The sequence below is a fragment of the Zosterops lateralis genome (genome assembly GCF_965231275.1).
Source record: "Zosterops lateralis genome assembly, chromosome: 3".
Lineage (NCBI taxonomy): Eukaryota > Metazoa > Chordata > Aves > Passeriformes > Zosteropidae > Zosterops > Zosterops lateralis.
Genome location: NC_139764.1, coordinates 20,099,910 through 20,116,121, shown reverse-complemented (window position 1 = coordinate 20,116,121; position 16,212 = coordinate 20,099,910). Strand labels below are relative to the sequence as shown.

Here is a 16,212-nt window from a genome sequence, read left to right as displayed (position 1 = left end):
TGAATAATGAGAATGATGTGAATAAGAAAACAATTTAAATTTCATTTCTTCTTAAAAAAAGAACAATGTGTGGAAGAAAGGCAAGATGGATGCAGCCCTTGATAAATAGATATGATGGCACATCCTGGGATGATCTATCCAATGTGGAGGATGGATATGAAGGAGCAGGCTTTGTAAACCCTTGTAAGTGGAAAAGGTTCTGGCTTTGCAGAGCAGGCCACAGTTCCAAAAAATCTCTGCATTTTCGTCAGTGGAATGGTGACTCACCATTACATCATGTACCCATCTTTTTTCATTTGTCTAGTATCATCTCAGCATGATGACAAGTACCATGAAATTGTGGCTATTCACAGAGGCAGCAAGCAGCCTCACAGCTGCAGTTTTATGTTGTGGGTGTTCAGTCTCAGAACTGAAGTGGCTGAGGTTTCTTGGGGAGGTTGGTCTGCTCTGTGCTGCAGGGAAGGCATTGGCCCCACCTGTATTTCTTACAGTTCTGTTTCTCTCTGGGCCGGGGCACATGGAGAGATTTCTTTCCTCCATGAATTTTATAGGAAGGAGAGGTTTTTTTATCTTTTGAGATAATAAAATGCAAGCAGAAGTAGAGTTTTATAAGCTATCTTAATCTAAAAATAATATATCGTGATGTATAACAATAATAAACCTTAATTTAAATATTGAAGTTAGCCACTGTTTTATTCTTGTGGTTACTGTATTCAGCAGTATTTGCTGTAATTTTCCTTGATATGTTTGTGCACTGCAAAAATTTTCCACCTCAAATACAAGATGAGACTGTGGCCCTTGGAAACTTGTTGCTTGTATAGTGATGTCTGAAATGACTGTGCAGTTGTATCTGCATTGATGATGATGCAGTAAAACTGCTTGACTTGCCCATTTTGCAGATGGTGTAGACCTTTTCATTTTACAGAGGTAAAGTGGAGTGGGCATTTTGTTTTCTCATTCTCCTAAAATACCTTTTCGACAGCATTGGGGAAAAGTTTGTCTTAAATGAAAAAAAAAAAAAAATAATTAAGGTTTTTGTCTTTATTAGCCATACAGAAGATTTTAAATCTAACTAAACAGTGATTAGGGATTTCTGGATTTTTGTTCAGCCTTTCCTTGCTTGTTGGTAAAAGAACTACGAGTTTTCAGACCAAATGATATTGTTCTTGATATAAAACTTCTTGTCTGTACTATTTGACCATCCAAAATGACAGAATCTTACTTGCTTAAAACTAAATTTAAACTCATTTGAGACATTATGTTTAAACTTCTTAAGGTCAAATTTGACATGACAGCAGTTAATGGAAAAAACTTGAAAGAAATCCTTGGAAAACTCTTCAGGTCTTACTGATGTTACTACTTCAGATTTCACTCCAGTGCATGCTTGGATGGAAGTCAGTCCTTGGCTTTTCTACTGAACTGCAATGATGTTTATTGATTTACTGAGAGTGCCAATGGTGGTAGTGCCTGAGAACTGTACATCTGCTACTACTAAATACCTGTGACTTTTCAGTTTCTATCTAGTTATGTATTTTTAGGTGAAAAAAAGAACTTGCACATTCACTCTTACAACTAAAGAACTAGGCCTGTCTCTGTGAATCTCTGTTTTCTCAGGTGTTTGAGGTATTTTGGGAGCTTGTGGTTGCTCTGAGGTTTCTAAATGACATAATTGAAACCGATCAGTGTCTCATTAATTTTCCTCTCTGTTGTCTTGCAAAGATGTGAATGACCAAGGTCCTTGTGCTCATTTTCTCCTCAGAGGCCAAACCTTCAGCTTTTGCTTTGCTGGTGGGATCGGCATTATTCTGGGCTCAGATGTTTTGTGGTCACAGATGAATTTCCATGTACCATTGTTACCTTTTGTGTGTAGGTACATCTTATGTTAATACCCTTCTGTAGTGTCAGAAATGGAAGTAAATAAAATGCAGAAAAATAAGACACTTCAGGCTTCTTTCAGTAGAACTCCTTTAGTATCTGTCATAGAAAAAGCTGTAACACGTTAGTGGGGAAAGGAGAATGCTTATTTTGCTGTCTGTGATGTATTCCTGTGACAAGTCTTTTTTCACTTAAAGCAGGCAAATCAACAAGCTGGGAAGATGGTGGCTGGGGAGCCTGGGATGAAGCAGAGTTACAAGAACCTGTAAGTTCATATATGTCTGTCTGTCTGTCTGTTTATCTATCTATCTATCTATCTATCTATCTATCTATCTATCTCTAACTTACCTATTACAGAAGACATTTCCACTAGTTTGTGTGTGTGGTGTTTTGGTTTTTTCCCTCCTGTATAACTGTCACCTGGGCAAGAAAGGTCTTGACCTGTGTTTTAAATGTGACTGCTTATTTGTCCCTTGCTCCTGTAGTTTTCTCTAAATATAACTTGGATGTTACCTATTGTGATAATTGTTCATATTCTTGTGTTCTGTAAGGGTTTTCTCAACAAAATATACACACATCTTCCTGTGTGCACCTGGAGGCATCCTTTTTGTCCTGTAGCTACTCAGAAACAGCAGGGCATGGCAGTGAAGTTATAATTATCATGAATTAATATAAATCAAAAAATCCTGAATAATGAATTACTGGCATAGACATCTTCCTAAGGATCACTAGTGCTCCTTTTATGTTGTGATGTGTGGATGGTGTTACAGGAGGGTTTAAACTGCCTGTGTGGGATGGAACAGCACAGTTGCTCTTTAGAGGGGGAAAAACATTCCTGAGAGTAGCAGGGCTGCTCTGTTAATTGTTTGAAAGGCTGAGCTTGCCAGCTGACTTGATGAGATGTCAGTGAGGCTGCTTGTGGAAATCCTTTGCACTTGGATGAATCATTTCAATAGAATTACTTGATTACTTTCCTTTAAGAGCTCTGAGGAATCCAGACCTCACCTGGCTAACAAACCCCTTATCTGCCATCTTTTTCTCAGTGTGTAGGAAGGATGCCCAAGTTGTTGGACAGTATCCTTGTGACTGTTCAGCAGAGAAACAGCTTTTTCAGCTGAGGTGACAGACAAATTGAAATGAGCTTGGTGTCTCCCAGGGATGAATCATTGATGCTGTCAGGAGTGATGACGGGGTATAAAACCCTTTAAATAGGATGGTTATGCTCAGCTCCACTATAATTGTCATGAAATGAGTCTCTGTCTCAGGCCATAGCTGTGTTAGATGTGCTGTAATGTTTATGACTTCCTGAATGAGTGGAACACATACTTGGTTTTCTACTTTTGTTGTAATTTGATAGAACCAGCAGGCATTTCTAAATTGAAATATTTTCACTCCCTTCCTTAAAATGTCACCCTTTTCCGCCTGGTGGTTCACATCCTTCTTGGATCCTCTACTTGCGTATTTTCCTCTAAAGTTACCAGTGATTCCAGGCCAAACCTCAGAAAGGCTTTGCTGTCATACACAGCAAAGAGGTTCTGTGTAGGAGCATATAAGTACAGGAGTCTGCGTGTCTGAATACAGCAAAATGAGTGTGTGAGCCTAGGACAGAGATGAGAATTATTAGCAAAACTCAACAATCAATTCCCTTGTTAAAGCTTTTAACTCTTGATTTGCATTATAGTTGGTGAAAAATTAATTGCTTCTTGGAATTATTTGTGCCCTGGACAAGTGTCTATTTCATGGAACATAGTAATTTCTGAGAAGGCATTGAAAATGAAAGAGAAGTTCTGCGTTTTTTATTAGGTGTTCCTTTCATGGATATGATTAGAGTTGTTTTGTAGGAACCATGATGCCTCTTCTTAAATGCAGATTTTAATGATTCTGTCTTTCACCTTTAAGGTTGTTTTGACAGGTTCAGTGCTTTTCCTGGTTTAACCCTTAGCTTACTTTTGTAGCTAATATGAGATGATCATGTTTTATGTCTTCATATTTTGAGTTCTTTTTTCATGTTTACAGATAATTTTAAATTTTCTGTCTGAAATACTGTTGTAATTCCTTTTAATCTTTTGACAAGCCTTTAATTTCTCTTTCTTTTTCCTCAGTCTGAAAATCATGACATTAAAAATTAGTACAAGGCTTTTCTTTGGCTTCTGCTAATGTGTTTTTGTACATGACACATTTATCTCTGTCATGAGGAGTTAAAATTGTCACAAGCATGTCACAACTTCATTGCCTTTTGTGAAGTCTTGAAAAATGCCAGTAAATAGGGGAAAACTGTTGCTAAAGAATTTGGCATCCATCAATAGACATGAAAATCACATGAAAATAGGTTCTCTTACACAAATTGGGGGGTTGTGTGGACCACAGTACTTAACAATGTTTGTAGTGTGCTAATGTAGACTTTATCATGGATAAACAGCATATTTCTATGTGCACAGCGACCATTTTTTTCTGGTACAAGCTTATGCAAAGAAATAAATACAATGGATTGCTGATTAAGAACATGATATGCAAAATCTTCCTACAGTTTGGTAGGAATTTATTTTTCTGTTGGGAGCAAATGGGCAGATTTTCAAGTGCATGCAACTTTACTGTCACAGAATAAATAGAATGGATCAGAAAATGATCACACTGAAGTTGTTGGGTTATTTGTGCATAGCTGCTTTGAGATATTAGAGGAGGGAGTAGTATTCTGGAGAGCTAAGAGGAGGTAGGCTTGGATATGGAAGTGGAAATGGAGTCCGTGGACAAGGGAAAGTGTGTCACTGTGATTGGATAAGAGCATGGATTTAACTAAGCTGGAATATCAACTCTGAGACTTTGCAGCTCTTCACTCCAAGGCTGTTACTTCCTGACTTTGAACTACGATTAGCAGGAGCTACTTTGTGTCACAATAAAATATTTGGCTTGTTGCCCCAAGGGAAAAAGATGTAGTTTCTTTGCTCTTATACATGAGGATGGTATCTAAGTTTTTACTTACCCTTCTTTTATACCCTTAAAACTTGGCACCGTTTAGTTTGAAATTGTTTCATTGTGAAGTTACTTTGTGGAAAGGCACCTGATACTGTTGCCATGTGAATACCAGCTTAGTTGCCTTCTTCATATGTGCATGTGTTTGTTTAATGTTGGTCAATGTATGAGCTTGGGTAAATTCTTCATTTTGGATATGGATTGTAATGAGAATAACTAAAGAGATTCTCTCCACTCTCTAATCAGTGTTTTTAAAACTTTAAATCTCATTCTCCTAGTCAGTCTTTAAAAGGAGATGATTTTGAGTCAAGCTAGTGATGAGTACTTCTTTGTTTTCTGTTTTGTAAACACACAGAATTAGTGCAAGGCTGATGCATTTCTCAGGGCTTTTCATGCAAGTTGGAGCTGAAGTGATGTGGTCAGTAATAAAAAGCCCATTCAGTGCTGCTGTGGAGGGCAAGCAACATTGTTCTCATCAGTCTTTCAAGTTCTGCCGTGTCTAAAAATCGTTGCACACATTGACTAAAGCTTTACCTGTAGGAAGAAGAGGAATCTAATTCCAAGAACCAGCGAAATTACTGGCTTCAGGAGTGTGTGTTGTCCTTGTCACCAACCAATGACCTGATGGTGATAGCTAATGAGCAGAAAGCAGTTTTCTTAGTGCGTGAGTATCCATTCACTGGCTGTTGGTGCCAGGACACTTTACAGTAACCAAAACAAGACTTGTTTGCCCCACTCCCTTCTATTTATCCCCCAAGTCATACCTTCAAGAATTTTGAAGTGTTTTAGAGTACACATCATGCATTTTCTAGGTGCTGCTTGTCAAGTAAGTTGGTTTGTCTTTACTTCTCAGCTGTGTTTTGACCTGTGGAAACTATTTTGTCACATAAAATGCATACACTTGTTTTAAAATGCTCAGAGATATTGACATTAATTTTTCTCAGTAAGAAAATTAGAAGTTTTTTATTGGTTTTAGCCATTAAGAAATGCTTGATCTTAGTTTTCTTTTCCTTTAAAAATTACCTGAGCCTGTATCACTCTGGGAAAGGAGTAGTAGTGTGAATTTTTCTGGGAATTCCACCTTTGATAGAAAATTCTTGAATAATGGGTGAATACCATCTTGAACAATGAGTGGCTTTGTATTTTACTCTAAAGTAGGGCTCTGAGAACTTTTAAAGGTATCACTAGTAACATATGAGCACTGATCAGCCAGTTGATGTTTATGGATGTGCTGTTGTTTGGGGTTCTGGTCTTTTGATGGCTACAGTGGGCAACATGTGAGGAAGATGAAGGGAAACATCCTGATATGGGATTTTAAACCAAAAAATCAGTGTTGAAACTCAGATTTTCATGACTGGGCAGATTGTATTGAGTTCTTGTACTGCTTTGTCATTCCCTGTAAAGCTGTGTGTTCCAAACCAGCTCTAGACCAGACTCTTGCTAATTTGCCATCAAAACTGGAAAACCAGCAGTATTCCTCATAAAGTTCTTATTGGATCGAGCATAAAGAAGTGATTTAAATCACTTGCTGGAGAACTGCCTCTGATGAACTGCACAGTGACAACTGTCCCACACTAGGCAGAAGTGTCCCTCTGCCTCAGGTTTTAGGTGCCAGACAAATGGCACACAACATTAACTTAGTTTTGGTTATCCATTGACACCTGGGAGATGATTCAACAATCAAATGCTGGCTGTAACAGCACCCTGTGAATAACAAGATATGGTGCCTTCTAACCTTGAATTATGATGAAATGATTAAAGATTGTCAGACTTAATGTGGGGTACTTAGGTTCTCCTTGGCAGTTAAAATTAAAATTTTTTATTCATTATAGCTCCTGTTCAGTGGTGTTCCCAGAAGTTTTTCCTTGCTTAGTACTTGCTTTCCTTGCTTACTGCTTCTTTCCTAAGGATCCCTGTTTCCTGAATTGAACCTTTTAAAATTCAATGGATTACTGTATAAATATTTTTAAACAAAACTAGGTATTTAAAAATTTTAGTGTTTTATTCCATGTAAATTTCTAGGAAAAGGTATGAGTCCTTTAGAAAAGCCACTAACAATATCTTTTTATTTTTATGATCTTCAAGGTTTGTAATTGGCACTTAATCTAAGTGTGGTAGGATTTATTGTACCAAAGAGAAAAATGAAAACTAGAACTACATTTGTGAGATGCAAAACACTGGAGTTTTATAGATGATGTCTTTATTGTTCATGGCAGCTAAATGGAAGCACAGTGACAAGGGAAAGGAGGAAATGCAGTATGCTGTTGGCTGGAGTGGCTCTCTGAATGTTGAAGAAGGGTAGGTGTTGAAATGCAGCTGTGATTTAAGATGTTGTTTTCATGCTTAGCAATTAATAATTACCTGCTTTTTACTTGTGCTTTTTCCTTTCATCTGAATGTATTTGTGGTTTTATGTATATTATTGTTGGAAACAAATAGAGTAATGTGGATGATGAGAAACAGTATCTGCAAAGCTCAGTCCTGTGCATTGTGTGGTATCACAGAACAAGTTCTTACAAATTAAAAGAATAGTTCTCTGCAAATCAGTGTATTTGGGTGTAATTTAGACATGCTCTTTATAAGTTCTGGTTCTAGAAGGGAAAAAAAAAAGTACTCTTTTGAAAAATCTTTTAGAGTAGAGATGAGATTTTCTTAGGGAATGTTGTAATTGGAAATATATGAAGTTGTTCTAGAAATACTCTTCATTTTCAAAACCTCATTCAAATAAGCATAAACTCATCTCTCTGATCAAAATACGGTTTTGGGCTCTAAGTCACTTGGGGACTTGGAAAAATTGCTTTGGTCATACATTTGGTATTTATACAATATTTTTTGCTTCATCTGTCTTCAAATAACCAGACAGATGCTTTTTTGAATCTCCCATATGGAATAAAATTTTGCACTTTGCTGTTACATTTGCAGCCTTGAGTCGCTGTCTGCCTTTGAACATGCTCCCTGTTGCCTTCAACCTTCTGTTTGCTGCAGGAGATGTTGGCTTCATCAGCTTCTCTGCAATCTGTAGAAGTCATAATCCTTTTATAAAACTGCTGTTGCCATGCATTTGAAATTACCCTGACATCTTTTTTGTTAAAAAAAAGAGGGAATTCTGTTTGAGGGTTTATTTCTTGCTAGTGTTACAGCCCAGAGGGATGCTATCCTATGAAACAGGTAGCTCTGTTTAGATAGGGGCACTTTTGATATTTTGCTTTATTTTGATTTATTATTCTGTGGAGGTGTTAATAAGTTAATTACTGTTAGGTTGTCAAAAGACTTGACTGTTTTTGGTTGGTTTTTGTTTTATTTTTTTTTTTCTTTCCCCAAAATTGCCTTCAACTGAGAATGTTCTGTGGTGGCTAAGCTTTGCTATTGGAAGATGAGATATTACTGAGATATTTAATGTTGCTTTAAGGATCTAATGAAGCTGTAACTCATCTCAACCTTGCATTTAGAAAGCTTTCCTTCTCTAATTGTCTACCCTGGGAAATGGAGGTGACCTGAAATGTAAATAATAAACAGTACAGCTGGCATTTATGCTTTCAGTGCTGTTTGGGATGTCATCTTGGATTCTGTGCTGTTTCATGAAACCTTTGCACTGCGTCTGTTTCCCCAGACAGTGTAAAACTTCGTATCATGGTAACAGTTAAATAACTTCTGATTTGAGATATTGAGGCCGGTTCATCTGCTTGCCTTCTGTATGCTTTGCCTGTCACTGAGCATGCTCAGTTATTGCATTAATTGGGAAGACCATATTCAAATGCTCTCAAATTATAAGGCACTGAAAGGCAGTGGATATAAAGTCTACCTAATTGCATATTTCAGAAATTTATTTTGATATGTATGGTTCAAAAAAAAAGTGGTTGTTCATGGCATATCATTATAGATCAGAAGAAGTAATTTACCTTTAGGCACAGGAAATTTAACTGCTGAACAGTACTGACAGAATAATCAGTCTGTGATTTATGAAAGAATTAACAAGGTACAAAAAGTCAGTTTGGGCACTCTTGAACTTGTAATGGAAAATGTCTTTAAAATGAAGGGACTTTCTTTGATTCTTACTGTGAATTTGATATATGGTGTACTGCATTAATAAATAATTAAAACTTTCGAAGTGCTGACATGGCAAAGTCTCTTGCATGGAGTAGAATTTCACAGCTGGGGAAACCCACTAATTCTGTGTTTCTGTTTCTAGTGAATGTGTGAGCAGCGTATTGTGTATTCCACTGGCAAGTCAGAAGAGGTAAGGATGTGTATGATCACGGATGTCCTTCCATGACACTTGTCTCTGTCTTGGAATGGGATTTGTTTTTAACTTGAGTGTATCTTTGTGGAACAGGAGCTCCACAGGCCGCCCTGACTGGACGTGCATCGTGGTTGGCTTCACGTCTGGCTACGTTCGGTTTTACACCGAGGTGCGTTTCTCAGCAGGGCAGGACAAGGGAGCTCTTGCCATGAACATCTGGGTGCTTTAAACTTTGCTCTCTGCAGATGGTGCTTTTTGCCTTCCCTAAGAAAAGGGGCAGAAATGGTCATGCTTCTTATCTTTTCTCTTCTAGAGTGGAGTACTGCTTCTTGCACAGCTTTTGAATGAAGATCCTGTCCTCCAGCTAAAGTGCAGAACCTATGAAATTCCCAGGCATCCTGGTGTCACAGAACAGGTTTTGTCAGATTATTTCAAAAGCGAAGTGCCAGTGTTATGGGGTATGGAAGGGAGTCTTCTCTGTGAATCCTCTGTGTCCTTTACCAGTTTTTGATGGGATGGACAATTCCTTAGAACAAGAGACCCTTGATTTCTTGTTCTAGATGTATTCATGCCTGTATAGCTTGAGGATTCAGAATGTCTTTTGGAATATTAGCTCTATAGATTTGTTCTGTTTTCCTCTGTTTGCTAATGAATACTTCATTCATTTTCTGTTTATTCATTTACGTGGAAAAACCATAATGCATTGATGAAGGGAGAAAATGTAACTTGGCACATGCCAAGAGCTATTCATACTCATGCATAAGAACTTATCTTAATTATTTCACAGAGAAGGTAGCTGGAAATTAAAAGAATATTTACAAGGCTAGGAACCTGCATGTCATTATGAGTATTTCCTGCAGAACTCAGGGCTCTGCAGAACTCGGACTATTTAGTAAAGAAGACAGCTTCCCTTGCTTTTGGCTGAGTTGGCAAGCTTTATCTGAAAAACAAACAAAATCACAGAAATTTCCAAGTTTTCTTTGTACAAATACTCGTGATTTAGTATGACATTTTTGGGATCAGTTTTGAAATACAGAAGCATTAAGGAATTTGAGTCTTGAATTTGTATCACCAGATTAGCATTTATGTGCCCAAGTGGTAATTCAGGCAGGCATTAATCCAGTTTCAGAATTTGGCTTCCTAAAGCCGTGACATTTACATTCTAGATAAACCTGTTTTTCTGTCACCTTCAAAAGCTGCTGTAACTTATGTATTTTCTTCCTAAGCCATAAGATATATTAAGCAAACAAAGAAGTAATTTAAAGAAGATAAAAATATAAAACTATGTGTCTAAAATAATTTTTAGGACAGCTTAGTACTGATTTTTTGTAAGTTTGCCTTAATCTGTTGCCTGTGGCATGTTTGATATTAACTCTCTGGATGTAATCCTCATCTTTGTGTAGTTAATAGTATAAAAGCTAGAAAATAAACTGTTCTAACAGTAGCAGTGATCTATTTTTTGTCTTCTTTTCATTTTTTTCCCCAGAATGAGGAACTAAGTATCTTGTACCCAGCAGCAATTGTGACAATTGATGGCTTCAGCCTCTTCCAGTCCCTTCGTGCGTGTCGCAATCAGGTAGCAAGAGGTATGTGTGAGGGGGAATGTTTATTTTTCAATCTGTTAATAGTTCTTTATTTTTTAGGACATTTACTTAGATTAAGGTGGGATTTAGATCTTCCTTGCTTGTTCATCAGTACATTGACACCTACTTCCTTCAGGGACGTTTCTTTCTTTACAGAAAATGTTCTCAGAGCCCAAATTGTCCCAGTAGTATTGACTGTCTTCTATATGCTCACCCTAATATTGTACACGGGTTTTGGTTTTTTTTCTAGTAGCTAGTATGGGTTTGTGTTTTGGATTTGTGATGAAAACAGCACTGATAGCATGCTGATGTTTTAGCTGCTGTGGAACAGTGCTTACTCAGTTTGTTTTTCACATTGCCCTGACAGTGAGCAGGCTGGGGGTTCCCAGAAGTTGGGAGGGACACAGCTGAGGCAGCTGACCCCAACTGACCAAAGAGATATCCTGTGCCATATGATGATACTCCTGGAAATAAAAGCTGGGAAGAGAAAAGGAGGAAGGGGGGGATCTTCGGAGTTATGGCATTTGACTTCTCAAGTAACTGTTACATGTGATAAAGCCCTGCATTCCTGGAAGTAGCTAAATATCTGCCTGCTGATGTGAAGTAGTGAAGAGAATTCATTATTTTGCTTTGTTTGCATGCTGTCTTTACCTCAGCCCACAAGTGTTCTCAGTTTTACTCTTCTGACTCTCTTCCCCATCCCACTAGGAGTGAGTAAGTGAGTTGGTGTGTGGTGGTCAGCTGCCCACTGGCATTAAGCCACTGCATACTGCTGAGGTGCTTCTTAGCATGTCACTGTCAGTGGAATGTTCTTCTTCCCAATAAAGACTTTATGGGAAGTGATAATGCTGTGATGATGGCAGTGGTGGTCACTGCTCTTTGTGTTCATGTCTAAGAGCTTTTCATACCTTGTTTGATTGTGCAGACTTTGATCCTGTTCCTTTAGTACAGTGCCTGTTCATACTCTAATTTGGAAACAAGCTCAGTTTCCAGTTTGGAAACAAGTTTCAGTTTCCAGGGGGTAGAGGAGAATTATGTGACAGTACTGTGTGATAGATGGGCACAAGGATGGTGCTAAGAAGGACTCAAAGCCTATTGCAGTATCAGCAGCTGGAGTTCTGTATCTTCCTTCGTTTTTAATCATCTATATTTGGGGTAATAGATATTTTGAAAGTGTCATTCACTGGTTTAGTGTTACCACAGTTCTTACCTCCCAGTGTTACATATCTAGTGAGGGTACTGACTTAGCAAGTACTTGGGTGCAGAAGTTTCCACTTAAACATACCCAAACAAAGAAATCAATTGCTGTAGCTTTTTAAATTGTACAGAATATTATACCACAATAGCTAGTGAATACACTGTCTGCAAGTACAAAATATATTTATGATGGAATATCATGTACAGTTCTAGTCAGTTAATTTTTTAAAGTGTTTTAATTTGATGATGTTAAGTATTTCAAAAGGTGATTTTAACATATATTTCAATCCATGTTACTTAAAACTAGGTTATTTTGTGGCTTCAGATTGCATCAGGTGTTTTTTTTTTTTCCCTCTCTGTTATGCTATTCCTTTGTCTTTGACTCAGAATTTTTTTGTGCTTTGTTGACTTTTGTCAGCTGCAGCATCTGGCAATGAGAATGTTCAGCCTCCACCATTAGCTTATAAGAAATGGGGTTTGCAAGATGTGGATACGATTGTTGACCATGCTAGTATTGGTAAGTATTTCTGTTTAATTTCAAGGTTTTTTTTAAAATGAAATTAATGTTTTTGTGCAGTTAATTTCAGGTTGAGAGCACTTAGTGATACTGGCTGGATAGAAATACATAGTGAAAGAAGGCTCTTATAGTGAATGATCTCATTAACCACTATCAAAAATATATTTTACTTTCTTCTCTAGTCTGACTGAGTCTTCCCTCTTACAGCTGTAACTGCCTTGTTCTTTGTTGTTTGGTAAGAAACAGCTGAGAGAGGCCAGATCAGATGCAGTTATTTCCATTTCTGTCAGGTGAAAGAACTGTCTGGCAGGCAGCTTAAGGCTAGTGTGGGCCTTTCCTGAGTCTAGCACATAAGGAGAATTAAATTTGAGATGGTCCCTTTCCAAAAAGGACAAATTGACTCATAGGCTGTCAAAGACTTTTACCCTTCAGGAATTTGCAGAAACCTCAGTTCTTGTCAGAGAGGCGTATCTGAGGGACAGTAAGCTTAGTTGCTCTTCTACTCTTTCTACAAAAGCAGCTGAGAGGTCAGAAGGCTGCTCTCAAGGCAGGTGAAGTGAGTTTGGTATGTGCATTTTTGCTGGGTTTTGCTGCTGATTATTTTTCTTCTGCACAAACCAGATGTGCTTTATAATTAACCCAACTCCATTAGGTTATTTCTACCATGTTGTTTGGCATTTCTGTGGTTAAAGCTGTTCCTCTTCCCTTCCCCCTGAGTGCTGGCTGGTCAGTCAAGAAGGCAGGAATATATTTATGTTTTTAGAGCAATTGCATGCCTCTGTTCTGAATGTGTAAGACATTCACTTTAATGTTTTTGTTAGGCATCATGACACTGTGTCCTTTTGATCAAATGAAGACTGCCTCCAATATAGGAGGATATAACGCAGCTATAAAAAACAGTCCACCTGCCATGTCCCAGTATGTTACTGTTGGAGCCAATCCTTTCACTGGGTTCTTTTTTGCCCTGGAGGTATGTACTACAAAGATGAAATTTTGAATAATTAATCTTTTTTTTTTCTGCATGAATATTCCTGAAGTGTTCTTGTCGTTTTATGTTGATATTTCCCCTTCTTGATCTTCTGGAACTGGAATGATTCGGAGTGCATAGTAATAGTGATAGTAATGTCTGGCATGGGTTCCTGCTAATGAGAAATTTTATTTTCTTTCTTAAATTGAATGTCATAAGTAATTTTTTTCCAATATGTTAATTTTTTGCCAACTAATGTTTTTGAAAAATTACATTGGTATTGTGTAAACATGCTTTTTTAGGGATTTTTTGGAAGTCTTTGGCCTTTCATTGTGTACACATGACCTGAGTACATTATAGTGATTTCTTGTAGGAGAAAACTGCAATTTATGCTTAACTGTAGCATATTTACATCATTATTTCTGTTGTATGGGAGGAAAAATATGTGTCTGTACATTCAGACCCTACGTGTATGCTGTCCTTACCAGGATCAAAGGTTAATTGAAAATGCTAGAATTGGAATTTTGGTTTTTGCACTTGCTTTCCAATAGGTTTGTGAAAAAACTGCTTATGTTGCTATTTGCAAGGATGCCAACACCACACAGCAGCCAGCTCTCTGTGATAGATCATACACAGGGTTTTTGTAACTTCTGTTGCAGACAAACATACTGAGCTACCAGTGACTTACAGGAGGATTTTGAAATGGTAAAGAGATGTCAGAATGGCTTTTCTGGGGGCAGTGAATTAAAATTTTGCAGTCTTAAAGCTATGCTTTCTGAACTGGAAGTCCATAGGAGGCCTGAAAAACTATTCTGCAGTTGAGTTCAGTGTAAGAACTATTTCTTGGCTTTCTAAAGGCTTTGTTCCTTCATTTCATGGTGTTACACAGCTGACTATTTCTAGACTTTCTAAATACTTTATTCCTGTATTTTAGGGTAGCTCACAGCCACTATTGTCTCATGTTGCCTTAGCAGTTGCAAGCAAACTGACTTCAGCATTATTTAATGCTGCCAGGTAATACATTTTTTTAAAAATTATTTTTTTTTTTTTTTAGTAGTAGCTGCATAATATTTTGAATATTTTTAGGACCATTAGTGTAATTCTTGTTATGTTCTTGTGTTGCAAGTGGCTGGCTTGGCTGGAAGAGTAAACATGAAGAAGAACCTGTCCAAAAACAGAAACCAAAAGTGGAACCTGCAACCCCATTGGCAGTGAGGTAAGTTGTTTTTTTTTCCACTGTCAGTTGCTTTGGATGTCTTGTGTTTTTAATTATTTAAATTATTTTGAAAAGTGTATAATTGATGAACATGTAGCTTTAAGCAATAATGGTAGTTTGTAGGTAATTTGTTTTAAGCTTTGTTTCATTTCAGTTTATCATTCTGGACAAATAATTATTCGTCTTTCCCTTCCAGTGTGTGGGTTCATTGTTAGTGTACAGTCATTGCCTGACAGTGCATGACAAGGCAATCACTTACCCTGCTTTCTGAATTCTGCTTTTTCAGTAAGACTTAGGCAGAGCTATGATATATCTTGGTAGACAGAACAAGAACTTTTTTCATGATTTGCTCTTAATTTTACCCATTACCTTCTGTTACCTTAAAAAAAGAAATCTTAATCCTTAGAAGAAAACCTCACTATTTCGGAAGAAAAGGATGTGTCTGATGGCTTTGCTTCATTATTATTTTTTTAGGTTTGGACTTCCCGACTCCCGGCGCCATGGCGAAAGGATTTGTCTTTCTCCATGTAACACCTTGGCAGCAGTGACAGATGAATTTGGAAGGGTCATTTTGCTGGATGTTACAAGAGGACTCGCAGTTCGCATGTGGAAAGGTGTGGTAGTGATATTAGTATAGCAAATAATATTCTTCAAAACACTGGGGCCTCTTATGTTCAGATTTAAAATTCCAGGAATTTTAGTACATTGCTTCATTACAAACCAATAATATAAAGTCCCTAAGGGTATTGTTGTAAATCCCTGGAATATTTATATGGCCTACAGTTATAATTTGGTCTATTTGGTATGCATTTTTTTGGAAGAGCTTTAGCTCTATTCTCCAAGATTCTTTCTCTTGATAAGCTCTAGTAGCCTCTTTAATTCTGTTGAGAAGATAAACTTTGAAAAATCAGTTAGAAGACATACAGCTTGTTAGATTCTCATTGCATGATGATGGCTGCTCAACAAGGGAGTCCTCAATTTCTTGCTTTGGTGTAATGTCCAGAGTACTGACCTGATGGGTTTGGGGGTTTTTGTATATCTTCTTCAGAAGAATTTGTTCCTCCCCAGAGCTTTGCCAAAGGCTGCATTTAGCCACTCTCTGATGGGCCCTGTTCAAGTCAATGGACCAGAGTTCTTTACAGCAGTCAGGAGTTGCACAATTTGAAACAAAGCTTAAGATTACAGCTTGATGCATTAATCCTGTATTAATTTCTGCACACTAATGACCTTCTGTCTTCTCTTACAAAGGATACCGTGACGCAGAAGTTGGCTGGATACAGACTGTAGAGGACCTTCAGGAGAGGGAAACTGAGAAGATGGATTCTTCTCCTTTTGGAAATGCACAGGGTCCAAGCAGGGTAGCTCAGTTCCTTGTGATCTATGCTCCAAGAAGAGGCATTCTGGAAGTGTGGAGCACACAGCAAGGACCTCGGGTTGGAGCTTTCAATGTGGGGAAATACTGCAGGTAAGAAACAGGTGGCAGGTAGGCGTGATGGCTGTGCTGCTGCAGGAAAGTGGTATGTGGCTGTGCCAGGGCTACAAGTGCCAGTGGTGCTGGCAAGCACTTCCTCTGCTGCCCAGTGTTTCCACTGAATGCAGCTTGTTTTTCTAGAGATGGGGCTTTGTCATATTTCATCACTCTACAGTC

The 16,212-nt window shown here is 37.9% G+C and overlaps 1 protein-coding gene across 2 annotated transcripts in view; it reads left to right on the top strand.

The window, feature by feature from the left end:
- RAB3GAP2 (RAB3 GTPase activating non-catalytic protein subunit 2) overlaps positions 1 to 16,212 on the top strand; it is a 43,858-nt gene that overhangs the window by 6,839 nt on the left and 20,807 nt on the right. The window contains exons 2-14 of one of the 2 annotated variants that reach the window (XM_083858388.1): positions 2,076 to 2,140; positions 5,386 to 5,509; positions 7,062 to 7,143; positions 9,034 to 9,081; positions 9,178 to 9,253; positions 9,398 to 9,499; positions 10,571 to 10,670; positions 12,283 to 12,381; positions 13,203 to 13,351; positions 14,283 to 14,362; positions 14,475 to 14,564; positions 15,039 to 15,178; positions 15,813 to 16,029. In XM_083858388.1, the coding sequence (XP_083714514.1) occupies positions 2,076 to 2,140; positions 5,386 to 5,509; positions 7,062 to 7,143; positions 9,034 to 9,081; positions 9,178 to 9,253; positions 9,398 to 9,499; positions 10,571 to 10,670; positions 12,283 to 12,381; positions 13,203 to 13,351; positions 14,283 to 14,362; positions 14,475 to 14,564; positions 15,039 to 15,178; positions 15,813 to 16,029 (1,372 nt within the window). Of the gene's footprint in view, positions 1 to 2,072; positions 2,141 to 5,385; positions 5,510 to 7,061; positions 7,144 to 9,033; positions 9,082 to 9,177; positions 9,254 to 9,397; positions 9,500 to 10,570; positions 10,671 to 12,282; positions 12,382 to 13,202; positions 13,352 to 14,282; positions 14,363 to 14,474; positions 14,565 to 15,038; positions 15,179 to 15,812; positions 16,030 to 16,212 lie in introns of both variants that reach the window. The other variant, XM_083858387.1, reaches the window with a different exon arrangement.